The following is a 16873-nucleotide window of genomic DNA, read 5'->3' as shown; positions in this document are numbered from 1 at the left end:
TTTTTAGTTTATTGGACTTTGGATAAATTGTCGAAAAGATCATTTTGTCAAAATTTGGTTAATTAAGTAGTAGTACTAACTTTAAAAATTAGTAAAATTTCAAATTTCGGATTATTTTACACCTTAAGCCCAGCCCAACAAAAAGCCCAATGCTTCTCACCCCCTTCTCTCTCTATTGTCATTCCCTCGCATCATTGAAATCCCCAAACCCCATACTTCCCTTCCCCCTTCTTCCTCAAAATCCCGGCGCCCTCATCACCGCCGGATTCCTCTCTCCGCGGACAATATCCTCCGTTCTACGCCATTACGCACAACAAGAAGGACGGGCACAGGCACATCTCCAACTCAACCGTCCCGCGCATCGCTGAATCGTCCGAGATTAAACACCTGATTCATTCCAGAATCGCTTTCGAGACTCAGCTGATTTGGTAAGGAAATACTCCAATTAGCAAACCGATTATCACGTGTTTCTTTTTTATTTATTTCTAGTTAGGTTAAATTTTTGAAGCCTACGGAGTCAAATAGTAGTATGAAACAATGTGTAGGAAATTGTTGTCGGTATCGTGCGAATGAAGTGAAAATTGTTGGCTTGTAACGATTCACGAAGATTGACAACGAAACTAGTTGCTGTAATTGTAGGCTTTCCGTGTCTATTTTAAGGCGTTTTTAAATCAGTAGCTACGTATTTTGCAGTTGTAGAGCTTGTTTTAGTATGGCAAGATCGAATTTCGATAATGAAATCAGCTTATAAACTTGGATTGAGAAATTACATAAGTGTTTGGTGTTGCAGAAGTTGTTTTGATTAGCTGTTATTAGAATACTGATGCCCAAATTATATTGTTTTTGCAGAATTTGAGGAAATAATCTGACTTGATTCCTGGATTGAGAGGATTGAGAGAGTAGCTAAATATTAAACCCTCAGAAGAAACCCTTCGATTTGTTGTATTAGTCCATTGTAGTTGTAAAGTTTCACCGGCAAAATGAGGATTATGATAAAGGGAGGTGTGTGGAAGAACACAGAAGATGAAATTCTCAAGGCTGCTGTTATGAAATATGGGAAGAATCAATGGGCCAGAATTTCTTCTCTGTTGGTCCGGAAGTCAGCCAAACAGTGCAAGGCCCGCTGGTATGAGTGGCTGGATCCCTCAATCAAAAAGGTACTCCATCTTGCAAGATTTTGAAATGTTCAGTTTTTTATTTATTTTGGATTTGATATGAAGGGTTCGTTGATCGCTCTGTTCTTTGATGATGCAAGATTTGAACTATTTATTTATTTGTTTTTTTTATATCTGATTGATTGTTCTATGTTACTAGAGGGTTGCCTAGTTTGTATTTTTTTTATTTGATTGATTGCTAATTCTATTTTGTTGCTGGTTATATTTTGTTAACTGTTTCAGATGTTGCACATTTAATAGAAATACTTCATGTGAAAAACCTACCTAGGAATTAAGAAATTGACACATTGGAGTAGGTGTGGGATGATTATACCATGGGACAATCTTTTAGTAGACAATTTAGCATAAAAGTTATTCATGAATGCTATAGCTTCTAACTTTCTTATGCTGATAACTTTCATCATTTGTGATCTGTAAATGATACCCTGCCCAACGTAACATTGCAGACTGAGTGGACCCGAGAAGAAGATGAGAAGTTATTACATTTGGCTAAACTCATGCCCACCCAGTGGAGGACGATTGCCCCTATTGTTGGACGTACTCCATCACAGTGCTTGGAGAGATATGAAAAGCTTTTGGATGCAGCCTGTGCCAAGGATGAGAACTATGAACCTGGTGATGACCCGAGGAAATTGCGCCCTGGAGAGATTGATCCTAATCCGGAATCGAAGCCTGCTCGTCCTGATCCTGTAGATATGGATGAAGATGAAAAGGAGATGCTTTCTGAAGCTCGGGCTCGGTTAGCCAACACTAGGGGTAAGAAGGCAAAAAGGAAAGCCCGAGAGAAACAGCTTGAAGAGGCTCGCAGGCTTGCTTCATTGCAGAAAAGAAGAGAGCTTAAAGCTGCTGGAATTAACCTTCGCCATAAGAAGAGAAAGAGAAAAGGAATTGATTACAATGCTGAAATTCCTTTTGAAAAGAGACCTCCACCTGGCTTTTATGATATTGCTGATGAAGATCGGCCTGCTGAATTAGTCAAGTTTCCAACAACAATCGAGGAGTTGGAAGGTGAAAGAAGAGTTGACAAAGAAGCTCGATTGAGAAAGCAGGACATTGCAAAAAATAAAATAGCAGAGAGGCAGGATGCTCCATCTGCAATTTTGCAAGCAAATAAACTCAATGATCCTGAAGCAGTCCGAAAAAGGTCCAGGTTAAATCTCCCAGCCCCACAGATTCCTGACCATGAGTTGGAGGCAATTGCTAAGATGGGAATTGCTAGTGATCTTCTTGGAAATGAAGAACTTACAGAAGGAAATGCTGCAACACGTGCTCTTCTTGCAAATTATGCCCAGACTCCGAGATATGGAATGACTCCAGGGAGAACCCCTCAAAGAACTCCTGCAGGAAAGCAGGATGCTATTATGATGGAAGCAGAGAACCAGCGGAGGTTGACTTTGTCTCAGACTCCATTGCTTGGTGGGGATAATCCGATGCTGCACCCTTCAGACTTTTCTGGGGTGACTCCAAAGAAAAAGGATATTGCAACACCAAATCCTCTAATGACTCCGTCTGCTACTCCTGGAGGTGCAACTCCTGGAGGCCCTGGTCTGACTCCGAGAATCGGGATGACACCCACACGTGATGTATATGCTGTTGGTTTGACTCCAAAAGGAACTTCAATGAGGGATGAGCTGCGCATAAATGAAGATATTGATATGCATGACATTTCCAAAGTGAGGCAGTCTGATTCAAAAAAGGAACTCATTTTTGGTCTGAAAAATCTCCCACAACCCAAGAATGACTACCAGATAGTTATTCAACCGTTGGCTGAAGAAGATGAAGAACTTGAAGAGAAGATCGAGGAAGACATGTCAGATAGAATTGCTCGAGAGAAGGCCGAGGAAGAAGCAAGGCAACAAGCATTACTCAAGAAAAGGTCAAAAGTACTGCAGAGGGAGCTGCCAAGACCTCCTGTGGCTTCGTTGGACCTCATTAGAAACACTTTGATAAGATCTGATGAAGACAAGAGTTCCGTTGTCCCGTCAACTTTAGTTGAGCAGGCTGATGAATTAATAAGAAAGGAGCTTTTGTCTTTGTTAGAGCATGATAATATAAAATATCCCCTGGATGAGAAAGCAACCAAGGAGAAGAAGAAAGGAAAACATGCTGCAAAAGAGAATTCTGTAGATGTGCCAACAATTGACGAGTTTGAAGAAGATGAGCTGAAAGAGGTATGTAACTCAAACTGTATATTTGATATATTTTCCAGGGCACTTTTAAATTTTTTGGAGTTCCAAGATAACTTTTGTGAGGCACAAACTGAGACCACGTTTCTGTTTTAATACTTAGATTCCTGGCCATCTTTCCTGATGTTTGAATTACTTAAAGATCCTTGTAATATAGTATTTGCTATTATGGTACCACGGCAACATTTAAGTGTTTGATTGTTTTATTTATATAAGTGGGAAGAATTATGTTATATGTTGATGACTTGATGATTGCTTTCTTGAGATGAAAAATCGTTGCATGTGCTTCTTACTAAGTTTCTCTTGATTTTCTTGTAAGCAATATGAAATTATTTATGCGTAGAGGTGGTTTCCTCTGGTTCTTTCATTCATATTTTTGTCACTCTAGAGTCCCACCTTCAAATTGGATTTTTCTCAAGTAAGATTATCTGAATATGCAGGCAGATAAACTTATAGAAGATGAGGTCCAATATCTACGTGTTGCTATGGGCCATGAGAATGAATCTTTTGAAGGCTATGTGGAAGCACATAAAACATGCTTAGATGATATGATGTACTTCCCTACACGTGATGGCTTCGGTCTAGCAAGTGTTGCCACCCATGCGGAGAAACTTGCCTCCCTGCAGAATGAATTTGAACATGTGAAGAAGAAGATGGATGATGAGACTAAAAAAGCACAGCGGATTGAGCAGAAGATTAAAGTTTTAACCAATGGTTATCAGGTATGATCTTCTTCATGATTTTCTTTTTGAAAGCATTTGTGTTGTGTAATTTCCCTTTGGCCGTTGAACTTTTATTAAAAATGATCGCTACCTAAATATACAGAAACTCTACAAGAAGCTCCATGATCTGACATTTTTGGTCGCATGTTACATGAATGGAAATCGCTATCTATAGTTTGTGTTAATTTGTATTTAAATCTGAGAATCTTTTACTTATTTGACATAGTTTGTTTCAATCAAGATTAGATTCTTGATTTTGGTTGTACGATATATGAATTGTGTTAGAAATCCAATTGCTGAATTAGATTGTTTCTGACTGATCAGATGAGGTGTAATAAACTTTGGGCACAAGTGGAGGCAACCTTCAAGCAGATGGACACTGCAGGAACCGAGCTAGAATGCTTCCAAGCTTTGAGTAAGCAAGAAACTCTAGCGGCAACATACAGGATCAGCAACCTCTGGGAAGAGGTTCAGAAGCAGAAGGACCTCGAGCGCACTTTACAGAAACGGTATGGCGATCGGATGGCTGAACTAGAAAGAGTTCAGCATTTGGTAAATGCATATAGACTGCAAGCAGAAAGGGATCTTGAAAATGCTGCAAAAGACAACGACACTGCCATGGATGCCATTGACACAACTCAAGATCAATCTGTTGCACCTGATCTTGAAGCTCCCAAGGACGAAGCAATGCAAGAGCCCGATGCAGCTGAAGAAGCTGTCGCCAAGGACACAGCCGTGGCTGAGGCTGAGGCTGATGCAACAGCAACGCAAGAGACGGATGCAGCTGAAGAGAAAGCTGCTGTCACCAAGGACACGGTCAAGGCTGGTGTTGCAGCTGGAGATGAGGTAATTGCACCTACTGCTGAGCCTGAAGTGCAAGATACTGATGAGACGAAGGGCGTGGAGGTGGAGATGGAATCGAGATCCAAGGATGAAAATGATGCTGCGGAAGAGAATGCAGAGAAGAGTGCTGGCGAAGCATAGATAGTTTTCTTCCCATACTTGAAATCGGAGAATGTATGTGATGTTCTATTTCATTTTGTGAGGGTGAAAGAGAACTTGTATGCTGTTCAATCCAAAACGTGATTTTTATTTTTACTTTAATTTTGTACTTCATCAGATAATTCGGAAATTGATAAAGACTTTCCTTTTTGTAGTCATTATGTGTATCTCTCTCTACGTGGAAGCTCTATTTGGCTAATGTGGCAAAAATTTTGTGAAAGGGGATTATTAAATAATACTCCTAATTACCAACCACTATATACTAGTGTAATAAATCTCACTTGGTTTCATGGCTAAATCCATTGTGCAGGAGAACATTTTTAATTAAGTACTATCTCACGTTTTACACTTGTACTCCTCAAAGTCCAATAAAATTGAACTTTTTTATTGTATGAAAACAAATGATCAACCCTTATATAATACCCATTGATAATTATTTTTATTAATTATAGACATATTATTCAAGGTATATTCAATACTAATGAGAAAGAAGATAAGCCAAAAATAAAATCACAAGAATTGGGGTGTGGACTAAAATGACAAAAAATGGGGTGAGAGAGGCTCGAACTCTCGACCTCAGGATAACTCAACTCTAGCTATGAGACCTACGCGCTAGCCAACTGCGCCACCACCCCATGTCGCAATTGTCTCAATATTAATACATATGAAGATGTTTATGGAAAATTAGAGAAAAATAAAAGAATACTCCCTCCGATTATTACAAATAAGCTTCGATTTGAATTTATAAATCAAAACTAGATAAATTAATTGGTTCGTGATTAGCCACTAAGTACTTTTTTATCCAACTGTACAACTCTTTTTATAATGAAAGGGCCGCGACCAACCGAAAACCGTAATTGCCATTATTACAAATTGATTGGAAGATATAAAAATATATTTTGAAAATAATGGCCAATCATACTAAAGGTCCCATTCATTACTGTGACACAAGTATGAAAACTCGAGTAGTTATTTTAAATATATAGGTTAAATAGTTATTTTCAGTTTTGTTAAAAAAATACGAATGTCGTGAACTAAGTAGTATGTATTTTTACTTCTTTCTAATAAAGCTGATTATGTTATTTTATAGGAGTATATCTGTCTTTGTTGAAAACCTAATATTCCCATTTCATCATAGAATTAGCAAAAATTAAGTCGGATTCCATCAATGCATTTTAATTTTGTTACTAAGAATTTTCATTTAATGTGAACTTATATTTAATCGCTAAATATGTCTTTTGGAGCTAACACCGATCTAATTTTGCGGCAGCAATGTCCTGATCTTTCAGTGTCAAATTTTAATATTTATGTTCTTCGTGTGCCATTTATTGTCAGTGACTACTATCGTATCACATTTACTCTCTGAAGCTAACAACAATCTTCTTCAATGTGTTTGATCCCACAAATTCCATATAATGCGGTGACGTTTAATCTAATTGACAAAACTCAATCAAAATATGATCCATAATTCAATTAAATATGATGCTAATAACCATAAAATAGTACACCGTTGATCTTCATGCGTAGGGCCTATATATAGATTAGCATACTATATAGTAGTATTAATTTGATGACTGCTTTATTTCTTAGTCTTTTTTGCCTCATTAATTTGGTTAATAGAAATTATTACTGCCATAGATGTTGCACATTATGTGTCCTAGGATAGGCTTGGTAAATTAGGTTAGGTTCTTTCGGTCGAGCTATCAAGGAGGGGGTGCCTAATATTTTCTTTTGCCTAACCTAGCTAGTTTTCGAATTAATTCATCATTAATTTGTTTAATTGTTTCAAAATTATTATAAAATCAAAATTATATTTATTTTTAATCGAGAAATGAAGGAATTGATGCAAGGGGAGGGTGCCTAATACTTTATTTAGATACAAGATATATCGTGCTCATAATAAATGTTACTCCCTCCGTTTTACTATAGTTGAGTCATTTTACCATTTCGGAAAGTTTTTTCATAGTTGAGTCATTTCCTTATATGATAACTTTTTTCTCTTTCTTATTTTACTCTCTCTTACTTTATTCTCTCTACTTTATTCACTTTATACTCTATTCTCTCTACTTTTTCATCTCTCTTACTTTTTTATCTATTTATTTAACACACCCAATATTCATTTCTAAACCTCCGTGCCGAAAAGTTTCATCTCAACTATGGCACAACGAAGGGAGTATTTAGTCAAGTGCTGAGCAGATAACTGCTGAAACTGAAAGCATCCAAGCAATAAGATGAGTGCTCTACTATTTCAACTTCCCCAAAGCTTACATCAACCGAGACAATGATAGGTTATTTGCGCCTAGGGGATGGGGCAACTGAAGTTTTGAGAGTTCAAGATAAGGTCACAGTGAGATGAGCCATTTATCATTATCAAATATATATTACTCTCTCCGTCCGCGAATAGGAGTCTCATTTCTTTCCGGCATGAATTTTAATAAATGTTAAGAAAAGTGAGTGGTACATGAGTCACACTTATATATATACTCCCTCCGTTCCTTCATAGTTGAGTCATTTTTCCATTTTGGGAAGTTCCCTCATAGTTGAGTCATTTCTATATATAGTAACTTTTTTCTCTTTCTTACTTTACTCTTTCTTACTTTATTCTCTCTACTTTATTCACTTTTTACTTTATTCTCTCTACCTTTTTCTCTTTCTTACTTTTTAATCCATTTATTTAACACACTCAACATTCATTTCTTAAACTCCGTGCCGAAAAGTTTCGCCTCAACTATGAGGGAACGGAGGGAGTATTAGTTTTAAATGATATGTGAGTGGAATGAGTTGGTGGAATGTGGGGCCTTTTTATCATTTATGATAATTATGAACTGAAACTCCTATTCACGAACAGACCAAAATGAAAAAACGAGACTCTTATTCACGAACAAAGGGAGTATTACTTAGAATTTCAATATGCACGATAGCCAAGCTACTATAGACTAGACTAAAAGTACTACTTAAATTAAGAAAATTAAAACATAATATACTTTTGGATGTCTTAACTTTGTCACTTGAGAATTGAGATGGATCACATTTGCGGCTATTAAATTCTATGCATCTTAGATAAGTAGTTGAAGTTGATGAGGTCTATAGCCTTAACGATTAAACTGTGGCATTGAAAGGCATTCATTTTTTGTATCTCTTTAAAAAAATTTAAAATACACAAATTTTACTATTTTTTGGATTTAGAAATGCTAAATCTAATTATATAGCCTCAACAATTTCTTAGTTGAGCTTTTACAAACTTCGTTTTAGTTAGCCTCACCAATTTTGATTTATCATTATCCCCAGACCTATAATTAGTACTTCCTCCATACCAAAAGAATATGCATTTTGAGTTGCGTACGAGTTTTAATATAAAATTAGTAAAATAAGAGAAAAGTAAAAGAGAAAAAAGTAATTAAAGTATTATTAGTAGGAAATGAGTTCCACCTCATTAGAGAGACAATAGTTTTTAAAATTAGAAAGCACATATTTTTTTGAACGGATTAAAAAAAAGTGTATATTCTTATGGGAACGAGAAAATAGTAATTTAAAAAGTTCACATTATAGTGTGAAGAAAGATTTAATATTCTTATTATAAGTTACAATAAATTGTGACCTGAAACAAAATTATTTATTAGAAGAAAAACTTCAGCCACCAGTTAACAATGGGTACTGCCTTTCATAAGATAAGATGTTTTAGTCTTAGCACTATGATTGTGTTAAATTCTCTCAATTCTGTCCCACATCGACTTGGTGATGATCCAATCTAATCTATATAAGTGTGGATAACCCTCCCCCTTATGAGGCATTTTAAGGGGTGAGTGACCCATTTCTAATATGGTATCAGAGCGGGCCCAAGTCGATAATGGTTTTCTCTTTATCTCTTATCTACCTCACGAGTGGAAGACCGATGTCCTTTCCGGCCCACATCGATGATGGTTCTCTAGCATTGCCTACCCACGTGATGGAAGACCGATGTCCTTTCCGGCCCACACGTGAGGGGGCGTGTTAAATTCTCTCAATTCTGTCCCACATCGACTTGATGATGATCCAATCTAATCTATATAAGTGTGGATAACCCTCCCCTTATGAGGCCTTTAAGGGGTGAGTGACCCATTTCTAATAGATTGAAAAAAAATACTATTAGCACCAAATTTGATACAATCTTTTAGTGTGTCCCATTCTTTGCCCACGAATTTTAGAAAACTCTACTATTAGATTTGATTTTTGGAATGTTGCCGGAGTGCGATTCTTTCTATGTTCATTTTTATTTTTCCTCCGTCATCTATTGCCTAACATTTGATCGTTATGCTATATCTATAGCTTTGAACGCTAAGATATTTTCTTCACTATGTTTGACTTAACAATGACAAATTTTTTTTCCAATTATCTGTCGGTCATAGTGAAAAAAGGGAATAACGAATAATGGTTACTATTCCTCTTTATAAAATTGGAGTATTTAGAAAAAAATACACTTAAAAGACAATATATAAAAATAATAATTTACCCATTTAATAGTGAATTTATTGAAATGGACATATCGATGAGATGGTGATCAAGAGTCAAATCGAGTGAGGGACATTAATTGTGAACAAAGATTTGCTACGCTTTCCTTTTCCAATCGAATCTCAGAAAATGATAATATCGATAATTTCATTTCATTTTCACCTTAGAAACAGAGCCAAACTGAATAAATTGACGCGACAGCACCTCTACTAATTTCTAATCTAATTAATGATATTTTTATAAAATTCACAACGAGCAACAATTTTATTTTTCAACTAATAAATTTAATTCTAGTACTATAAAGTAATTAACTCTATATACAACGCTTTAAATATATAAAATAGAATGATCCCTATACGTATACATGAGTAGTAGTAGTATTTAATACCAAGAATTTTTTTTTATCTTTACCTAAAAAAGCGTCTATTAAAAAAATGAGAGGTGAAAAGGAATAAAATGGAGACATATATATGATGGTTAGGTGACAAAATTATCGGCGCCTTTAATTAATCATAAAAATTGAAAGGATAAGAGAAAGTTCCAATAGAGAAGAGACATGACATGATATAATTGAATTGAAAAAAGAATTAATTTTGAATTTGTTAAAACATTATTGAATTTGGTAATGATGAATGAATGAGACGACAATGCATGGACAAACTTGCTAAATTAAAGGCCCAACATTTATTAAATTAATTACTCTGAGATTAGTCAAACATTTATTAAATTAATTATACTGTCTTCGACTTTTGCGGTAGCAGAATATGATATTACGGATTTCGCCCTCACTCGCCGTTGTCTCACCGGCACTGTCACACTGGCCTTTATTCCATCCATTATATCTTAATAATTCGTTTATGCATTATTTCACCAAAACTAATTTCTACAAAAAAAAATTACTATGTTACTGCGACGAATATATATAAAATTGCAATTAATATAATATAATATATATATATAAACTAATAATAAATGCTAAAGTATGTGAAATGAAATGCGATTTGAATGCTATGAATATGAGGAAAATAATAAGTGAATGATCTATAAATAAAGTGAAATTTAGTTTTAGTGTGTGTTGTTGCTGGTGTCTTTAAAAATTAAAACATATCAAATTTTTATGGTAGGTAAAACTTAATAGTAGTACTACTAATTACCATTGACTTATCATAATTTGGCATAGTCATGACTCATGCCACAATGCATATTGAATTTACAAATGATTATTGGGTATTAAAGGTAATGAAAATGCATAAGTTTTATATAGAATTATTATCATGAATTTACATAAACAAAGTTTGATTTGCCACTGCCATTTTCTTTTTCTTTTTTTATGACGACTTAGTGATGAAAAATATTAAAAGTTCAAATCTCACCAGTAATTGTAAGTCAAACTTGTTACAAATTTGAAACTATAATTGTGTACTACATTAATGTCCAATAAGTTGAAATCAATGTAGTTCTGAAATTTGTCTAGGGGTAATAAACGACTGCAAGATTTTACTTTTACAACCTAAATTTGACTTATTTGTTTTTCCATAGGCCTCAGTTCAACTATTTCCTATGAAATGAGAAATATTTTCTGAGTAATATGTTAAACTATCCTTAATTGTGGAATGACTTCAGGTTCCCTACACGCAATTTACGTTGAAGAACATATAATATTCGATTTTATATAAAATTCAAAAATAAAATAAAATACTATATATATAAAAAAATCAAATAATGTAGAAATTATATTAATAATCTATAAAAATATCATTCTCCCTCCGTCTCATAAAAGTATGGCCATATGATATGACACGAGAATTAAGACAAAATTGGTAAGTTAAAGAGATGTGGAGAATAGTAGTTAAAGTAGTGTTAGTGGATAGTGGAATCCTATTATTGTTAGTTTTTTTTTATAGTGGTATACATTGTAAATAATTTGGTTAATAGGAGTAATAAATTGGAATAACTTTCATAAATGGAAATCCCCATATTTATGGGACATACGGAAATAAAAAGTGCACATAATTTTATAGTACGGATGGAGTATTAAATTTTAAAAATTTAATCTATTTTGGATATTCAAGATGTCATAATAAGTATACTAGTAATAGTAATAAATAATTGGGGGAACATCATTTTTGGTCCACGAACTTTGCCAAAGTATCATTTTAGGTCCGTGAACTTTGAAAATATTATTTGAGGTCCATCAACTATGGAGTAATATCATTTGAAGTACTTTTTTACTATTTCCAAGTTTTTTTGGACGAAAATACCCTCAATAAATTTAAGGGTATATATTTTTAATAAACTTTTGATATACTCATATTTTTTATAAATATCTTTACTATATATTTTTGATGAATTTTTTAAATATAATTTGACCTTCAATATTATCACTTAATTTTGTGACATGCAAGAAATAATCCTTATTCAATTTTTTTATTATTAGAGAAGTTCTATATTCAATTTTAAAATTCTTTAATATAAATAATTGAAGAAGCAATTTAACTTGCATGTCACAATATGATAAAATTATATTTAGAAAAATCGTCAAAAATATATTGTAAAGATATTTATAAAAAATATGAGTATATGATAAGTTTATTAAAAATATATACCCTTTAAGGTATTGAGGGTATTTTCGTCTAGAAAAACTTGGAAATAGTAAAAGAGTACTTCAAATGATATTATCTCATAGTTGATGGACCTCAAATGATATTTTCAAAATTCACGGACCTAAAATGATACTTTGGCAAAGTTCGTGGACCAAAAAAGAAGTTCCCTCTAAATAATTTATCATGCATTGATACACACTCACACATACATTAGTTGATTTATGAATTTTTTGTACGAGTTAAATATAACACAACATGTTTAAATTCTTATATAGTATTATTCCAATAATACGATTCATTTTTTAGAGTACTTTTTTTACTTATTTTATTTTACTAACGAGAGACATCAGTAATTTCTTCTTATTTATATCTCTCATTAGCAGAATAAAGTAGGAAGAGAAAAGTTACAAAATGAATTACATTACTGTCCATATCCACAATATTGAGTTTATTAACCTACCAACTAATTTCCTATTGTAATTAATTTTGAACTCTAGGAGTTACCTTTACTAGTGATAAAAGTATAATAAGTGTTTAACTACAAAAGTCTTAAATTTAGGTTGAAGCATTGATACATGAGTTAGTACTTTTTTTTAGAGGGAAACATGAGTTATACTTGATCCTCAAATAATTGTGGAAGAGAGTAATTGAAAAAGTTAGAAAGTAAAATAAAATTAAGTGGGTGTACGAATTAAAGGTCATTAATAATGGGAGGAATAAATTTTCACAATATAGGAGTATATTGCTTTGTAACAAACTAAATATCAAATGAGAGAGACAAAATGGAGAGAGTTAGGAAAAAGGGAACAAAGAGAAAGTTGAAAATGGCCTTTCACCGGCCTACCCCCATTTCTCCTTTTAAACTACTCAATCCCCCCATTCTTGATTCTCCAATCCCAACACACACACACACACAGTTTTGACATTTACACTTAGCTCTGGGAAACCAATCAAAATCCAATCTTTCTCTCTCTAGCATTTCAAAGATAGAGGAAAAGAAAAAGACTAGATTTTTACAGTTTGTGGAGTGAGAGAGAAGGAAAATCTTGAAGCCCATTTGCCGAATAAGAATGGAAGGTGGTGGGATGGTGGTTCTTGGGTGGAGGGGGGTGGTGGGGTGGAATGACGAGGTTGCCCTTTTGGAGGAAGACTGTAACACTGTGAATCTGAGGTGGTTATGGGGTTTTCATTGGTGAGGGGGAGAGCAATGTGGTTTGTTCTTCTCCATCAGAGAAAAAGGGAGAAAGAAATGTTGCCCTTTTTTTGCTTTTTGTTGGTTGAAGGCAGACAGGTTGGAGCCAGGCATATTTTTTACAGTGTTTTTGTTCTCTAAAATATTGGAAAAGGAAAAAAGGAGACTCTTTATAATCATTAGACCTCTTTCTTCTGTATTTTTTATATTTATTTTACTTATTTTAAAGTTTTTTGGCTAACCTAATATGAGAAAAGAGTTCATTTGGAAATTTTAGCATTTTTCCTGGAGAGAGCTGATGAGGAGATAGAGGTTTTGCCAATGCAGAGTGGAAGATATTGGAAATGGAGCATTTTGGAATTTGGTGGTATACATAGATTTTGTGTATTTATCTTTTGTAAGTCAAGAAAAAAAGATAATTGTACTGTACTTGAATTGAAATTATGATAATGACTAATTGATGATGATGGTATCTAGTTTATGCTTTCTTTTTTCCATTTCCCTTTTCCTAAATTCTTTTGGTTGGTTGGATATTTTAGCTATATCCTTTTTAATAATGATGTTTTGGGCTTTGATTAGTGAAGTTTTCTTTTAGTTTCTTTACCTTTTTGAGTAAAGAAAGGTGCTTGCTGCTTTCCAACAAATGTAAATCTAATCTTAGTTTGTAAATGTTTTCATTTAGGTGTCATTTGTTGTGAGATGATTCATATAAAGGCTTGAGCTTTATCTCCAGTTTGATAGTATTTGAAACAATAGTGAATTAACAAAGATTCCTCCTTTTCCCCCTTTATTGGTGTTATGTCAATGAGCAAGTTTGTTGGGTTTTTTTGGTATTTGGTGTTATAGTTTCAAACAGAAGGATTCTTGATTAAAGGCTTATGAAGGCATGTATTCACCTCGTTTCATTTTTCTCTGTGGTTTGACGGATCACAGAGGAGCACGCAGCTGGTTAACATCGTCTGTCTTTTGCTGATGGAACAACAAACGTGGTCAGTTGCCCCTGGTGTATTTTGATGCCTTGTGCAGTTTTTATTGTCGATGAAGTCACAGTAGGTTTATTCGAATTTCACATATTAAGTGCAATTCATCTGCCAGCCATATTAAGTTTGATCAGATCACCAATCTTGCATATATCTTTGATCATATGATGATTCATGTTAAATATTATGCTCCTCAGCTTGCATTTGAATTCCTTGTTGTATAGACGTCTTAATGTCTAAGGTGAGAAACGCCTTGCTTAGCTCGTTTAGCCCAGTTTCTTCCAATTCAATATCAGATGATCCTTTGTTATGTGGAAATTTTGCTGCAAACAAGATCCAAGAACATGTTTCTTGCCCTCCTCGAATCTTCCCTTTTCGCATAAAGTATTTAGTACATTTTGAGGTGTCGAGCTAATGCTTTGATTTTGGTTCTTGAACTTCATATTCATCGGTATGGTTCCAGGCATTCATTGCTAAAGGTTAGCCAAACCTACTGTGAACAGTTATGACTCTGCTACCCAAAAACACACACACAAAAAGTATACATGTGTGTGTCTATGTATGCATCTTCTTGCACATAATGTCTCATTAAGGAGTGTTATGAAAGTAAGTAAGTTTTAGGTCTCCAACTAAAATTTCAGTATGGTTGATATATGCAATGCAATGCACCTGCATTTGGTATTAAAAGCACAGAAAATTTATGTCATACTAGTTTTTTATTGTTTGCTGCAATTCTGTCACATTTTAGGTGTCTTGATCACTCATATTTATTTTTTTTGCTGTAATTTGAAGTAAGAATTCAGAAGCTCTGCCAAAAAAAGGACTGTATTGATTCTTCTGTTATCTCCAGTTTATTATTCTATGGAATTTTTACAGCTACATAGACTACAGGTAAATGTCCAATATCCACTTTTTGCTGCTGTGGAATTAATTGTTTGTGTATTTCCTTTTTTAGGATTGTTGATAAGTATTTTCTTGAACATTAAATAAATACATTTGAACACATAATTCACCATTTTCAATCATTTGTTTGTCCTATTCATTTTCTCCCTTTCTTTTCTCTAGATTCCCAATTCCTCCAAAAATTTCACAAGAAAAGCAAGGCTTCAAGAAATCAAATTTAAACATCATATTTGGTGAAATAGGTTTGAAGGCCATCAACATAAACATCTAAAATATTGCTAATTTAGCAAGAAGTCTTTAGAGGGAAAAAATAGAAGAAAAAAAAAGAGTATAATATCTTTACTGCCTTACTGGCAGAGTGGAAGAGGATGTTTGATTTAAATGCAGTACTGTACAATTTTTCCTCCCAAAGAAAATGAAATATTTAAAGGAAAAAAGAAAAAAAAAGGATCCAGAGGTGCATTTACCTATCTTAAAATTGTCTTTTAAAAAACTTGAACAAATTGAACCTTGGATAAAACTATAAAAAGATATAGAGAGGAAAAAGAAAAAGGATCAAATCTTAAGTTTCTAAATGAAGAAACAAACATACAAGGGTGGTCCAGGAATTTAGATGTTCTTTAATTTACTTTATTGGTGATCGTTTTGTGTATTAAAATGAATTAAATAAATCTGACAGAATTCCATTAGTTATATTCATATGGCACACCTAAGATTATTTAATCTTACTACTATATTTCAAATTCATTTATGAAATTCTAGTATCGCAACATGATACCATTCCTTATTTCAAACTTATCATTAGCTAAGAGCTATTGTAAATTATTTCTCTTTAGTTTGTGAACATGTAATGCTCATTTCTTCCATTTTTTTTGTTAGTTCATTGTTTTTTAGTAATTTTGGATAGATCTTTAAGTTTTATATCAATCTTTTATGCATAAGAAAGAAAGGAAAGGAAGGAAGGAAAAGACTCAGTAATTTTACAAGATTAAAAAAGAAGCTGTTAATAATGGAGCCTAAATTAATTAACGGGAAGAAATCATCTGCAGTGGAGGAACTTTAATTAATGGGTGATTCTTATTGTTATGATTAATTGTTCATTATACTAATACTTTTTGTAACATGGAAATTGAAGCGTAATAATGTGTGCAAAATAAAAATAAAATTATTGATAATAATTTTGTGTGATTTTTTAAATTATACTAAAACAATAACCTGAAATTTGAAAATCCCACAAACTCTTGTGCGTAAAAGAATTCACAATCTCTTATATAGACTTTTATTTGAGAAAAATCCATAAAAGTATATGTTGAATTAAAAAATTAATAACTTAAAAGAACAACATAAGAAAACTATTTTTTAAATTCACTGTTTTAACCTATAAACATTTAGTATTATTTGACGAACTTGATTATTGGCCAAAGTATTGAAAAAAAAATTAAATGCTCAAAAAAAATATTTTGTATTTATTTGAGTAAAATATTAATTGGCTAATTAAATTCATGGTTATGTTGCTATATTTTTCTTTACAAAAACAACTATTTTGCACGGAAGTATTATTAAAAACATAAATATAAACATCCAAGGAAATAATGCAATGCAGTGTATGATTTCTTCCCTTT

At 33.3% G+C, this 16873-nt stretch overlaps 1 protein-coding gene and 1 non-coding gene across 2 annotated transcripts; one reads left to right on the top strand and one right to left on the bottom strand.

The window, feature by feature from the left end:
* Nucleotides 1-179: 179 nt before the first annotated feature.
* Nucleotides 180-5243, top strand: LOC125222231 (cell division cycle 5-like protein). Its single transcript, XM_048124738.2, has 5 exons — nt 180-428; nt 850-1157; nt 1622-3346; nt 3802-4083; nt 4408-5243. The coding sequence occupies exons 2-5, from the start codon at nt 981-983 to the stop codon at nt 5065-5067; spliced, it is 2844 nt and encodes a 947-aa protein (XP_047980695.2). The 5' UTR covers nt 180-428; nt 850-980; the 3' UTR covers nt 5068-5243.
* Nucleotides 5244-5632: 389 nt separating this feature from the next.
* Nucleotides 5633-5720, bottom strand: TRNAM-CAU (transfer RNA methionine (anticodon CAU)). Its single transcript is given in 2 exon segments — nt 5633-5668; nt 5683-5720. It is a non-coding gene; the product is annotated as a tRNA-Met (tRNA).
* Between the last annotated feature and the right edge of the window lie 11153 nt (nt 5721-16873).

The sequence above is a fragment of the Salvia hispanica genome, chromosome 1, assembly GCF_029641045.1.
Source record: "Salvia hispanica isolate PSC_SH4W2 chromosome 1, Shi_PSC_v1, whole genome shotgun sequence".
In the NCBI taxonomy this organism is placed as follows: Eukaryota; Viridiplantae; Streptophyta; class Magnoliopsida; order Lamiales; family Lamiaceae; genus Salvia; species Salvia hispanica.
The sequence above is the reverse complement of the archived record's forward strand: the minus strand, read 5'-3'. Positions and strand labels throughout refer to the sequence as shown.

Excerpts from the sequence above, each read along its gene's own strand:
- LOC125222231 (XM_048124738.2), top strand. The coding sequence starts at position 981 with ATGAGGATTATGATAAAGGGAGGTGTGTGGAAGAACACAGAAGATGAA. Across the intron at positions 1,158-1,621 it reads TGGATCCCTCAATCAAAAAG|ACTGAGTGGACCCGAGAAGA; the intron begins GTACTCCATCTT and ends GTAACATTGCAG. Across the intron at positions 4,084-4,407 it reads TTTTAACCAATGGTTATCAG|ATGAGGTGTAATAAACTTTG; the intron begins GTATGATCTTCT and ends CTGACTGATCAG.